This window comes from Cavia porcellus, unplaced genomic scaffold, assembly GCF_034190915.1.
Source record: "Cavia porcellus strain 051 isolate PalLab524CR breed Dunkin Hartley unplaced genomic scaffold, mCavPor4.1 scaffold_26, whole genome shotgun sequence".
Lineage (NCBI taxonomy): Eukaryota > Metazoa > Chordata > Mammalia > Rodentia > Caviidae > Cavia > Cavia porcellus.
The window spans coordinates 8,024,255-8,038,186 of NW_026947509.1; the positions used below are offsets into that span (position 1 = coordinate 8,024,255).

Here is a 13,932-nt window from a genome sequence, read left to right on the forward strand (position 1 = left end):
GGGTGGCCCTCGAACTGCTTGGCACAGGCTGCTCTACTTAACGAGTGCTCAGAATCGCTCTCGGCATGGAGAAATTCACCCTGACCCTGGACGCTTGCCCCCTGGCATCCACTCACTTACATTTTTACTCAATTACTATTTCTAAGAACACAGACCAAAAAAAAAAAAAAAGTCGCAGGGCCCCACTGCATGGAATGTGTGAGCAGAGCCCTAGGGCTCTGTGTAGGCCCATCTGCCACGAGTTCACGGACACCCGCTGCACGGGAAGCCATGCAGGCCGGGCCATCTCTCCTTTCCTGATTTTTCCAGAGTTGCTGGGCATAGGGGGTGCGATGTTTTTTTTTTCACCAGAAGAAAAGGGAACCTTGCAGTGATAAAGTGACTGAAAACGGTCCCCAGCGATGAGTGTCTGACCCAGAATGGCCTGGGCCTTCTTGCTTCCTAAGGGAGGAAGGGATGAAAAGGAGAGTAGACATGAATGGGACCGGATTCCCATGGGAAAGCACAGCAATAGGAAGCCAGTCCCAGGCCACTGTGATGGGACAGAGGGCATTCTGGCCAGACCTGAATTAATCATTATATTTAGTTATGCATTTATTTTGATTTTTTGAAACAGGGTCTCCCTATGTAGTTTAGGCTGCCCTTGACCTCACAATGTAACCCTGGCTACACCTGTATTTAGATGTTGGCTCTGCTTCCAGTTAGCTGTGACCAAAGATGAGTTATTTACCTCTCCAAACCATAACTTCTTGAAAATTGGGGATGATCACCTTGGCCTCCCCTGACCAAGCAATGCTGGAAGGAACAGAGGGCCAGGAGTATTCAATTAATGCTTTCTTCTCTCTCATTCTCTTTCCCCTTTCTTTCCAAAAAGCCAGGCAGTGAACGGGGGGAAATCGGACATTTAAGCTCTTGGTTCAAACACTGAAATCAAATAAAAATTCAGAGCTTGAAAGCAAAATATTACCTGACTCACAAAAGGGAGTAACCACGGAGTTAATCTTGCACTCTTTTCATTCACACAGCAGCTTCAGGCTGTTGTGAGTCTTTCCGGACCAAAATAAATGTATAATCTCAATCGAATCAGGTTTTGTTTTGTTTCTGTTTTCAGGAAACCCTAGCTTAGGCCACTGTAAACCAACCATACTGATAGCTAAGCAGCAAGGTCAAGCAAGGTATGCTGCAGAACAGGGTGTCCAGGGGACCAGGCCTTCATGGTCCCCCCCCCAGGACCTCCATCCACCTTTAGAATCAACACAGCCTCACCTCCGCAGGGCCACCAGCGAAGTGGTGGGCTAGTGACATGACAGCCAGTCTGTCTCTGTTCTTTCCTGACCCGTGACAGCCTTTCATCTTGTGCAGCCCAGACATGTCACACACAGTGGCATCAGCATAACGCTCCCAGGGGCCTCAGAGGAGAGATCACCTCTTTCTTCTACTTTGGTTCACAGTAAGAAACAGCAATTAGCACTCCACTGACATGCAGGCTGCCCTGCTCAACCCTCCAGAAAGCAGCCTCCATGGGACCCAGGTCAACATTTCAAATCTTTCTGTGACCCCCGCAATATGTATCTCACAGCTATAAGTCATTCTTTCACGGACTGCTGTCAAGTCTAAGCTGTTCATCGGCTTAGGAGTTTCATGAGAAACTCACAAAAGGACAACTAGAAAATTGCAGGTACTTTTGTGATTTCTTAGTTAAGAGGATGCATCAGAATCCTATTTTGTGCCTGACATGTTCCCCTGGGACACAGATATGACAGATGGATCAGACAGCATCATGTCAAATGAGGAATAAAGCGGACGAGTGTACTCACCAAGGTACCCACAGAGCACCTGGGACTGTCTGACGCACAAGCTGCCCACTGAGCCAGAGGGTGTTGTAACAACTGGGCAGGCAGCTAGGAGTTTTAAAAAGCACAGTCATTATCTATTTTACTGACAAAATGCCTGGTACAGCACTATACAAAGATTCAAAGTAGAATAGGGTCTCAAGACTGTTCTCATTACCTTTCCCAGGAACACAAGGTCCCTGCTACCCAGGGCCAGGGCACTGGACACTAAGACCTTTGTTGACTCTGGGTCTCCTGGAATCTCTCACCCAGCAATCAGACTCCAGAATTCACTGTCCCTTTTATACACTTCAGCATTAAAAATATCAATGTACATTTCATGTACTGAAACAATAAACATAAATACCTTGACTTATATTAAAGATTAAAAAAGAAGCCTTGACCCACTTTGACAAAAGACAGCCCACCTGTTAAGATTAAAACTTGGACTTTCATTTGGCTGGCCGAGATTCCAGTGTTCTTAAAACCACCTGTCATCATGTTTTACCCACATATGAAAACTCTTTCTTGAATGAGTCAAAGATACAAGTGGATATTGGTTTGGAGCTACTTGAAAAGCTAGAACTCTTTGAAATGGATTAAACATATCTTCCCAGGGAGTCATGACATCCTGAAACTCTCAGCTTCATTTTCTTTAAAGTAACAGCAACCAATTCGGATATTCTTGGAGAACAGAATGTATCAAAAAAAAAAAAAAATCTAACAGTGAAGGGAAAACATTGCTGAGTGTTCAAAAGTAGGATTTTTGCAGGAGCAGATGTGGATGGAACCCCTGTTTACTGATTTCCCAGGAATCTTCATACAAGGCCTGAAGTTACTCAGGCCTCTGTGTCTGTTACCATTGAGAGTTTTCATAAAATTAAAATGAGATGCTATATTGAAGAGACTGACAAAGACAGAAGAAGGGATGGAGAGAGGTAATTGTCTTAGTTGCCTAATCGATGTGAAGAAGCCCTGTCTGCTGCCTGCCTCCAAGGTCTCTCTTGTTCTTCCATCCTAGTTCCTTGCACAGATTCTGGATCTGTGCACCTGCTAGTTACACAAGGTGTATCTTCTACAAGTAACACTACCAGTGCTGGCTCATGAACTGAAACCATCTTTTGACAAAAGTAAAAGGTCTCCCAGATTCTTCTTTCAATTTTTTGCTGTATTTGTGCCACTGGTCACTTGATTTTAAACTGGGTAATAACCACCTTTCTCACACCTGACCACTTCTAACACAGGGCTCACTTACGAGCCCTTAGGGGCAGAGATTCACATGGTGATTTCCAGCTAGGACATGCTCTAGCTGATAGATGGGGCTCTCCACAGCCAGGGTGGCATGGAAGATGAAGGCCAATACCCAGTCTCCATAAGCACATGCTACTGTCACGCTGTCACCATATGCTGCTTCAAGCTGACATCTGCTCCCATATGTTCCCATCAATAGGCACCACACTGTTTATTTTTAGAGCTTTTTCCAGTCTGATAGGAGACTATTCTCTCAAACAACCAGTCAGCAAAGCCAGGAAGCTACATTTCGTATAAATTGTTTGTCACAAGATTAGCAAGTCAAACAAAGTTTTCTCATTCCTGCCTGACCTTTTAAAAAGAGAGGCTGAAAGTTATCTTAAATAAAAGCCTGATGAGCAGAACCAAAGAAAGGCAGACTGTTGAGTGAGTTGCTTGGCAGGAATACTTTTTCTCTACACTATGGCCCTATGCATTTCTTGGGGGAATTTCAGCGCTTTCCCTGGGAAACAGCACCTTCTTCAGGCCAGTATATGTCGAGGTACAGAGGCTGGGCTTGGAATTCAGATCTCTTACATTGCCTAAGGTCCCCCAAGGCAGAGGAGTCTTTGTGAGAACAAGGCGAGGTAACTGCCGTCACCCGTAATTGCTAGCATGCAGTTCTCACTGGTGCACTTCTCCTTTACTTTCACTATGCTATGAAGATGTGGCATTCAAATCCTTCCTTTTTTATTTTTTTCATTTTTAAGCAAGGCTGAAGACAGGAGCTTTGGTGCTGATTCAGTGCCTTAGCAGTTAAGCTTACAAGCACAGCCAAGGTAGAGCAATGTTTAATGGGGATTATTTAAGCCACTGAAAGAAGTCTTTAGTCTTTAAATGATCAACTTGTGATCATGTACAGGATTGAAATAGGGCTGTGGCATGGATATACCTTTTGTAGATCAATGACATTGTAGATATATGTGAAATGTTTTATAAAAATGAAGCACTGTGAAAATCCAAGGCACTTACAGTCTTAAAAACAATACCCTTTGGAAAAATTTAGTCACTATTAATAATGTGAAAACATGGATCACATCAGTCATAAAATAGTAGTCTAGAATTACAATTTTACATGGGTGATTTATAATATAACTAAATGACTATAACATGAAGAAAAAAGTGTTAGGGATAATTTTTCCCTATGAAGACACACCAAAGGGAAAAAGCAACGTAACAGAACCATGACGCTTCCAGAGTGTTTCTGAACCACCTGCCTGAGAATCACATAGCCTTCATCTAGAATGCAGGCTCCTGAAATCCGCCTTAACATTGCTGAATAATATCCTACATTGGGGCAGGAGACAAATGCCTAAATACTTGGCATTTATAAGTACCAAGAGTGATTGTTTTGCATGGCTCAATTTGAGAATTAGCGGTCCAGGCCTTTGTGACTTACAGGTTATAAAGTCCCTTTACCTCATTTGGCCTCAAAAAGTACCCACCTGCTAGATCAAGGTAAACTTCACCCAGCAATAGGGATACATGTTCTGATTAAGCAATGGTTTTGTATAAAGTACCCATAGCTAAAGTCATGCTTACTACAGTATCTTAAACAGATTTAAATACCACTAAAATTTTTCAATACATTTCATAAATTAGCTTTCACTTCTCCCAACTCCTCTGTACAAACATTAATGCATCTACCTCTTGCAATTATAACAATTCTACAAGTGTATAGTATCATTTTATTCCAGTGCTGAACTACAATGAGGTTCTATTCTACTTAAGCAAATTCTAAGAAAGAAAGGAAAACTGGTTCAAATGCATGATTAGTGATCAGAATCGCTCAAGATCTGCTTTTTAGAATTGGAGTCCTTGTGACAAAGAATTAATAAAAGTAGACATGACTACATGCAGTTTCAGTACTGATGGCAATATTTTCTGACAGTGGAATTCTCCTGAAATATATGTCTCCTAGACGAATGAGCACCAGTCACCTCCTTTCACAGCGGTAATTTTACTAGGTGAGACCTCACAAGTTTACTAGGTGAGACTATGGCAGTTCATTGATCTGACCAGGAACTTTACTTATTATTGTTTAACTATCTAAGGCTGGCTGTTATGCAGAGCTACTAACAAATAACTGAATTACTACTCAAGTTAACATGATTATTAAAAAATGACTAAAAATGTCTCATAAAAAGAAGTTAGGGACTGATGCCAGCAACTAGGACTGTGAAGCTAAGCAGACATCTCTCAAGGTGGAACCTGCTGCCTCAGCACATACAGCAATGGCTGTAACTCAACTTTGATTCTACCTGACCACTTCCGTGTTAAGTCTGGAGCTTGGGAGTGCTGCTCCAAAATCCCAAGGGATACACTTGGATGTGGAAAGATTTACCAAGAAAATCCCAAGAGATCTCCAAGGGTATGGTTCATACACCAAATCGTCTATCCTCTGGAAATAAATGTCTTCTATTTGTGATTGGTCTTATTGCTTTATTTCCTTACAAAGTAGAAACAGAATAAATCACCCACCTTTCTTTCTTTTGGACCGAGGTGGCAGCTTCACTACAGAAGTTCATTAATGAAGCAAGTTGTGGTGACACACCTGCAATCCAGCAAACAGGCTGGCCAAGTCAGGAGAACTGCAAGGTTGAGGACAACCTGGGCAACAGTAAGACAGTAAGAGCGCAAGGAGAAGGGAAGGTGGGGGAAGAGGACAGCAAAAGAAAGGAAGGAGAGAAGGAAGGCCGGTAGGTAGGTGCAGGGGAGGTACATCTGTAAGGTTCTTGGGTTGACTTCTCAGCACTGTTTTATTATAAAGCAAATAAATGTGATTAGGCTAAAAAGCTAAAAAAAAACGATGCCCATACAAAAAAAGGTATTCTCTAAATGAAGAGATGAGAATAATTTTTGATAAACTTGGTCTGCAAAGCATCGAAATTATCAACAGTAAAACAGACCCTGTCTCAAAAAGACAAAAAAAAAAAAAAAAAAAAAAAAAAAAGGCCGGGCGTGGTGGCTCACGCCTGTAATCCCAGCAATCGGGAGGCTGAGGCAGGAGGATCCTTGCGAGTTCGAGACCAGCCTGGGCTACAAAGTGAGCTCAAGGCCAGCCTGAACTCTCAAAAAGACAAAAAAAAAAAAAAAAAAAAAGATTCCAAAACTTCAAAATTAAATTGTATTTCCCAGAACATTTCCTATTTATGTTTTGGCAACAGTAAATATTTCAGTGCTTTTAAAATTTATTGAAAAATCCACAACAATCTTTTCTCAGAAAGACATCTGCAAAGAGCAGGGAGCGGACTTGACATGTCTGTCTCTCTTAGAAGAAACTGAATCCTTGTGCACCAGATGAAGTAACAAATAAGGATTGTTACAACCGCCTGGAGTTATGAATGAATTTGCTTATCTGTAACTAGCTTGTCAAGAGAGATGTGGTATTTGTCAGTGTGGAGTGGGCCGGCTAAAGAAAGCCAAGAGAACAGAGCCAAGGTTTAAGACACAGCATTTTTCTTTCTCTTTCATGAGACAGAGAAGATGCTACAGAGTGTCCTAAGACAACTCCAGAAGCGCACTCTAGTTCTCCAATAGCTGCCCGGTAGCTTGTATTTCTGAAACCCAGTGTCTTCTCTTCCAGAACAATCTGCTTCCCAATGGCCACGCTGAGAGCGCCTGGCAGGCCTGAGGACTGAGGCCACTCACGCTCCCTGAACTCCGATGCCTGGACCGCGCTTATGTGAGAAGAGGCAGCGGCCTGTGGAGGGTGGGAAATGTGTTCACACCATTTTCTGAAGGTTTGGGCAGTGCAGCATGCAGAAAGCATTTTCCATTTGTCTCCAGTTTCTCGGGTCACTAACGCAACACGGAAGCCAAACGCTCCTGTCGCTCCTGACGTTCTAGGCGGAACTCAATGGGAGTGTGGCGGCGGTGGCCTGGTCCAGGGGGACAGGACGGCTTCCCCTGCCTGGGCTCCTCGGGTGCTACAGCCCAGGACGCCTCTCCGGAAGGCACCTTCGTGTTCCTGCTCCTCCTGGCATCCAGTTTCCTCCTCTAGACTTTTCCCTCAGTGTGCTGTGCCACGTGGCGAGTGGACATCGGGTTTTCTGGAGCCCAGCCTGTGCGGCTTGACCCACATCAGCTTCTGCGCCCGCGGCCTGAGCCGCAGTCTCCACAGACACTCGTGGAGCAGCAGACCGGCCAGAGAGGCCCGCGCAGATGGACCCGGCCGACTTGCTGAGCCACGCCGCGCATGCGTGCTGTGCTGTACGTGCGTGCGTGCCTGCGCATGCGTGCTGTGCTGTACGTGCGTGCGTGCCCTGTTGGTATGAGCTCTGCGTGCGGGCGTGCTCTGCATGCATGCCTGCGTGCTGCATGCCCTACGTGCCATGCGCAGAGAAGGCAGGCCTACAGTTCCTCCCCGCAAACGCCCTTCTCCATGCTTTTTCATGCCACGGAGTGGGAAATGACTTCATCTTTACAAACGAAGACTCTGAGGCCTAACCGAGTGACATGGCTTGTTTTTTTTTGTTGTTGTTGTTTTGGGTTTTTTTGTCTTTTTTGTTTTTGTCGGTACGAGGGATCGAACTCAGGACCGCACACTTGCAAGGAAGGCGCTTATGCCGCTGAGCTAAATCCCCAGCCCCCCAGCTCCGAAGCCCATGTCTGGCAGGGCAGGGCAGGGGCGGTTCTGTTGACGCCCTTGAGCCGCGCTACTCCTCCTTCAGGACCACATTCAGCACCAGACAAGCCTTCCTGTCCAGAATGCTGCCTCCTCTGTCTGGCCTGCTTTCCTGCGAGCAGCCCTTGGCATTCACTCTCCTTCCTTCACTCACTGGGGCTGTGCAGTGCGGAAGTCCACCCTCACTGTGGGATGCCTTCCGTTTCCCTAAATTAATTATCTTCAAGGGGCAAGAGTAATGCCTAATTAAACGAATTTACCAGAAATTTTGTGGGAAAGATAATTGCAGACCAGGAGTTTGATAATTTTTGTCTCATGTAAGTACAGGGCTAAAAGCTGAATGTGTTAGAGACGAGAAGAGAAAAAATACCCAAGTTTTGAGCAAAGCTTTGGTAGCATATTTCCCGCTTTAAGGAAGAAATCTGGAACCTGCGAATGTAATTCTTGGTTGAAGAGAATTCTGTTCTCTCCTTATATCACTTTTTAAGAGGCCTAGAAAACTCCATATCCTGGGCTCGATGCATTATGGCCTCTACTTCATGTGGGAACTGGAAGTCTTGTTTTACATATCACTGATAGAACATCAATATCCATATCTTTGTATGTTAAAGAAAGATGCCAGAGCCTACCTCAGACAGCTCCTTGTGAGGATGAATTAAGTACATGCATGTAAAATACTAAAACTGCTTGATGCACAGTAAGTACCCAGTAAAGTTTAGCTTTCATCATTGTCAATATCATCATTATTTTCATTATTGTCTGTAAAACTGAAAGCATAAAGGGTAAGGTTATGAGAAGCACTATGCTATATTTAGCCCACCAGGCACATTTCCCCTGATAGTAAAGGTGAACAGATTTCATCTTGGTGTCCTGCTAGACATTTGAAGCTCATAGATCTTTCCGGTGGTTCAGTCTTAACTCTAAAGGGAATGGCAAACATTTTATTGAGCAAAGATAATATGCTAAGTTTTTCTAAGAATACAGAGAAGTTAGACTCAGTTCTTGATCAGAGGACATTTAAAAAATGAAGACAGTGCAGGACACAACTAAATGTTACCTACAACCAAAAAAAAAAAAAAAAAAAAAAAAGAGAGAGGAAAAGGCAAAGGAAGAACCAAATGAATATGGCTAGAAAATCAAATTCTCTTAAGTAGGCAGCATATTACTAAGCTTAGAAAATTTTTAACACTGTTAGAAGACAAATTAACAGGTAGAAAAGGTAGTATAAATGAAGTCCCAGAAGCAAGAGCATTGATGACTTGTTTACAGACAAAGAAGCTAATGTGACTAGACTGTTGTTCTCTTGCAGGGATTCAGTGAGAAGAGAGACTGATCACAATGAGGTCAGACACTGCAACGTGGTCATGATGTCCACGGAAGCTGAGCCTCCTGGGAATGATGGTGCACACTTGTGGTTTCACTCTGAGAGGCAGGAGCATCATGAGTTTGAGCCCATGAGTTGTGAGCAACTTAATGAAATGATGTTTCAAAATTAAAAAATCAAGGCTGATGATACAGGCCAATGGAAATGCCCTGGGCTCATTCCCCACCCCCCGCCCCGTGTTTGGGGGAGAGGTAGGAAAGGTAGCTGGGTCTAAGATGCCTAAACTCTCCAGACCTTCTAACATGTTAGATTCCCAGCCCTACCCTTCTCTGTGCCCTAAGGAACAATCTGAAGGTACAAGGAAACTAGACCCACTGAATAAAACTTACAAAGTAAAGATGAGATGGGGATCCCAAGATGTCCCCAGATTTACTCAAAATAGTTTTTGGAGCACCATTTTTTAAGTCACATTTTAATATACCTAAAATTCAGATTCTCCCAATCAGTGGCACATTAGAAATCACTGGAATGATATTTCTTATTGGCACACAGAATAATATTACATCTTAAAATCAGTGGTGTTTATGACTCACTGACTACAAGTTGTCTTGCAAAGTCCTACTAAGTGCCAGAAGCAGCTGCAGCAGTGCTGCTTCACCCGTCACTCAAGCCTTTACAACCCCAGGAAGCAGGTGTCCCAGGAAAAAAACTGAGGCTGACTTAAGCGAAGGGACTCCAGTCTTCCTCAGGCTTCAGCCACGTAGAAGCCTTCAGCCACCACTCATGGATATAGTCCCCTGGGGTGAAGAGCAGAGGCCACTGGGCAGGTGAAGAGAAGACAGGGGGAGTGGTAAGCCGAGTCATGGCCACCAGGCCCAGCCAGGAAGCAAGCCGGTAAGAGTGCAGGGCAGCTAAACACCCACTTCAGGACTTCGGAGATGGGAAAGGAAATAAGCACCCACCCAAGTCAGCTTGCGGTTGTAGCACGATACAGATTTCTTCTAAACAAATGACGGAAGTAAACCCTCCAGTCTAAACAAAACTCATCAAGGAATCCCTAACGTGTTATTAAATTTAAAATAAAATACCTGGAGAACACTGAATTCCTAGGTTAAAAACCATCTTTGTTTAAAGAATATTAAAAACAATAACAACAAAAAGCGCACCATATGCTTTCAAAATGACAATGGAAACATTTGTTTATCTCAGCCAGAGCCATTTCATCAGACTGTTCAGATCCACAGAGCGGAATCCACCCTGAAGCAGAAGGGCTGCCTGGGCTGAGCGCACATCTGGCAGCTCCAGCCCTCTGTGCAGCTTTCTCGGGCAGGAAATGCTGCCCTGAGACAGCTGCAGGGCTCTCTTCCAGCTCCTCCCAGCTCCTGCTGGCTGCTCACCCCGCGCTGAATGAGCAGTGGCCAGGGTCCCGGCCCAGGGGTGGCGGGCACACCTCACTCAGGGCCAGCCTCCACCTCTCCATCTCCCCAAAACGCTTAAAAATGTAGCTTGCGGTGTTGTCATCTCTGGGCAAAGGCTAGAAGGCAGTGACCACCTCGGTTTGAACCAGATTTGATGTGAGTTCAACAGTGAGTCATTAGCTCTTTTCTCACATCTCTGTTTCCTCTAGGAAAAATGATCTGTCATTCTTTCATATCTTTATATGGAAGATTCTGTGACCGGGTTACATCAGCATCTTTCTACCAGAGAAGTCAGAATTTAAAGACTGCAGCTCCCAATGTGGGCCACAGGAGGCGCTGTGGAGACGTGGAGGCTCCAAATTCCCTGAGCTGGTCCAGGGGTCTTGCCATGACCTCCAAGCTCTCAGCAGCCTGGGCTCTAGGTGAAGTGGGAGTGGGGAGGTCAGTCTGATTGCCTATTATAAACACTTCTCCTTGAGGTTTTTCTCTAGTCTAACAAGAAAATGGAAATTCTGAAGGAGAATGGAGCTTAAATACAAATAAAACAAAAGGAATAATTACTGTTTGGTCTGCTGGGTATTAAAAGCCATTCTAGACAGCAAAGGCTTGAATTCTATCTTTGACCTGCTTCTGCCTCCCCTCTGGCTCTGTCTCAGTCTCAGTCTCTGTGTCTCACACACCCACATCCACACACACACACAACCTTAAAGACTAAAACAGGAACACTGCATAAAGCAAGAATGCTGCTCTTTTCTGCTAATATTTTCCTTCATTGGACAGTTGGCCAATAAGCCAGCAATCTGTATGTTGAACAGCATAATCTGTTCATGAATAGATTGCTCAGTCAGATTCCCCAAATCCATAGTGGCACTAACATTCCTCCTACTCTCCACAGCTTCACGAGGAAGTTACAGGGGGAATAGAAAAGGAAATCTCTGGGTATTAAATATTCAGTATGCATGTGATACAATTACGAAGGAAATCTCGCCATCAGTTTTCAGAATATTTCACCTAGTTCACTACAACAAGAAACCAACCTGATTATTAATTTTCTTCAGCCACCTAGGTTGGAGATTCCACTCTTCCATAACACAATCTGCTTATTTTACTTGGAAAGAATATCCAAGATAATTCCTTACTTCTCTCTTCTGTATTCTAACATCACACTGCTGCTCACTGACACTCCTCATGGAGGAAAGATCACACCTAATGAATAGGAAGTCTTTGTGTCTTGAAGTTAGGTACTTTAAGGTCACAATAATAAAGTTTATGCCATACAAAATGGCAGAACCCATACTCCTTAATTAAAATAACAATACCCTCCTATGCTTTCATTTAATATCCTTTGATCATAAAGATACCTTATTTTTGTGATTACTTTCAAAATAGTATGACTAAAAGAATTGGTATTTTAGCCCAAGATAAACACTAAAGTGCCAGGGCTTCTCATCAGGGCATTATTGACATGTTGAGCTGGGTAACACTTTGCTATGTGGGGCTGCATGTTATAAGGTGACTACAAAGATCTCTGGCTTCTACCAGTCAAGGTTGGTGGCATCATCCCAACTCTGATCACAGCCCACATTATCTCTGGACATTGCCAGCTGCCCTAGCAGAGGTGGCTGGGGGAAAAGGGAGGGTACCACATCACCACAGCCAGAACTGCTGCAGGTGCCTAACTCGTTAACAGTGAACAGGGGGAGGAAAGCAAGAAAACGAAGCTTTTGGTCTCTTCCTTTGTTGACTGTCCCAAGCCTCCATGGATTTTAGTGTCAAACTACTCCAAGTCCACAAATTCCCACTGGGCAAACTATCAGTAAATCTTAACATAATTCCACTTTGAGCCTTAAACTAACAGCATGTGAAAAGATCAATATGAATAAGTTCAAAACTAATCAGCCCTCCTCTTTAAATGTTGACACAGTATTATTTATATCCCATAAATACATTCTTGACTAAAATTCATACTAAGAACTTGGCACCTGGCCAGTTCTATTCATATTTACCGTATTTATATAGTACACTTGGCCAAGGATAATATTTAAGACAAAATATGCCTAAGGGTATATACAATATCTCTTATATTTTTACTTTAAATCTCCACATTGCTAAAAATATTTAGTCTGAACTTTATAAAGTGTCCCACAAAGCACTATCAGCATTCTGTGATGATATATAGCTCATTGAGTATAATTAGAGCATATTTGTAATGCTTGAGCTGAAGTCACTCTCTGAACACGAATAAGTTGGTGGTTAAAAAAAACAAAACGAACCAGTGCTCTTTCCCATGCCTTCATTCCTGGGGCTCATGACCCTCGCCAGATTCACTGTAGGAAATGACAGGCATAGGTCCTGCCTGCAGCTGCCTACCTCGATGATCACCAAGTTAAAAGCTAGGCAGGAAAGTCCTAAGGGAAAGATGGTGTGGAAGCCACTTGGAATTTGCTCTTTAAAAATAAGACAGTGATTTTTTTCTTTCCTTCCTTTTCTTTGGGCGAGTTCTTCATATACTGGCATAATTCCAGAGTGCTGGACGCTGAGTTAACCTACTTTCTAGACAACAACGCACAGTTCTAATATATACAACGTGAGCTTTTTAAAGCTGGGAGTTGTTGCATGCAGACTGAAGTTATACTTTTTTCCCTGATTTAATTAGGGTGTTGGGGATAGGGTGAAAAGACAGACGGCACACTGATCTCAGCTGTCATGCTCTGAAATCCAGTGACTTGGTGAGATCCTTTAGTTTGTTAGTTAGCAAAATCCTAGGCTGGACCATCTCAGTAAAGCGTGCAGAGAAGAACAAAGAATCAAAGCCCCTGTGGGTAACCTGCAGTCTCCACATCTATGCCCTGATCAGATCAGACCTCCACTGTGTCGAAAGTCTTCAGGCTGTTTCTCTGAGCTTTTGTGTGCAAACACCTAAGGCTGAGTTACTCAGGTTCTACATAAGGGACTGGCTTGTCGGCCTGAAATCAGAACAGATACACGTGCTGCGGACAACTGACTTGGCTTCCTGCTCCATCTCAATGGTTTGGGACCAATTACAATGTACTTTCTCTCCTAATACCACCTTGGCTCCACCCCAGATAGAAAGCTTTACTGTGTATGAGGGGTAGCCAGGGAGGAGTATACCTATCCCTACTATTGTAAATAGCTCCGTAATTACAACGATATAATCCTCTAGCTTGCCGGGATGCTCTGCATCTGCTCTGCCACTGAACAAGGCCTGGAGACCCTGCAGCACAAGAGAGGTGCCCAGAGAGACCAGGGCTAGACACATGGGCAGGCATCACGAACAAGACACGGCAAGTCACAGAGCTACCACTTGTCAAACTAAAAATAAATATTAACGAAGAAGCACACTGCCCTGCCATGAGGACTTCTAGGATAAAGTTACCAAGATGGCCGTGTTGTCTATTTAGGTGAGACCCAGGGACTCCC

The 13,932-nt window shown here is 43.9% G+C and overlaps 1 protein-coding gene across 3 annotated transcripts in view; it reads right to left on the minus strand.

Annotated features, from left to right (window-relative positions):
- The window catches only part of Tgfb2 (transforming growth factor beta 2), a 77,931-nt gene that overhangs the window by 61,159 nt on the left and 2,840 nt on the right, over nt 1–13,932 (minus strand). The window contains exon 2 of one of the 3 annotated variants that reach the window (XM_023566898.2): nt 1,818–1,901. The exons of the other annotated variants lie outside the window; for them this stretch is intronic. Within the exon in view, the coding sequence (XP_023422666.1) occupies nt 1,818–1,901 (84 nt within the window). The remainder of the gene's footprint in view (nt 1–1,817; nt 1,902–13,932) is intronic. 3 annotated transcript variants of the gene reach the window in all.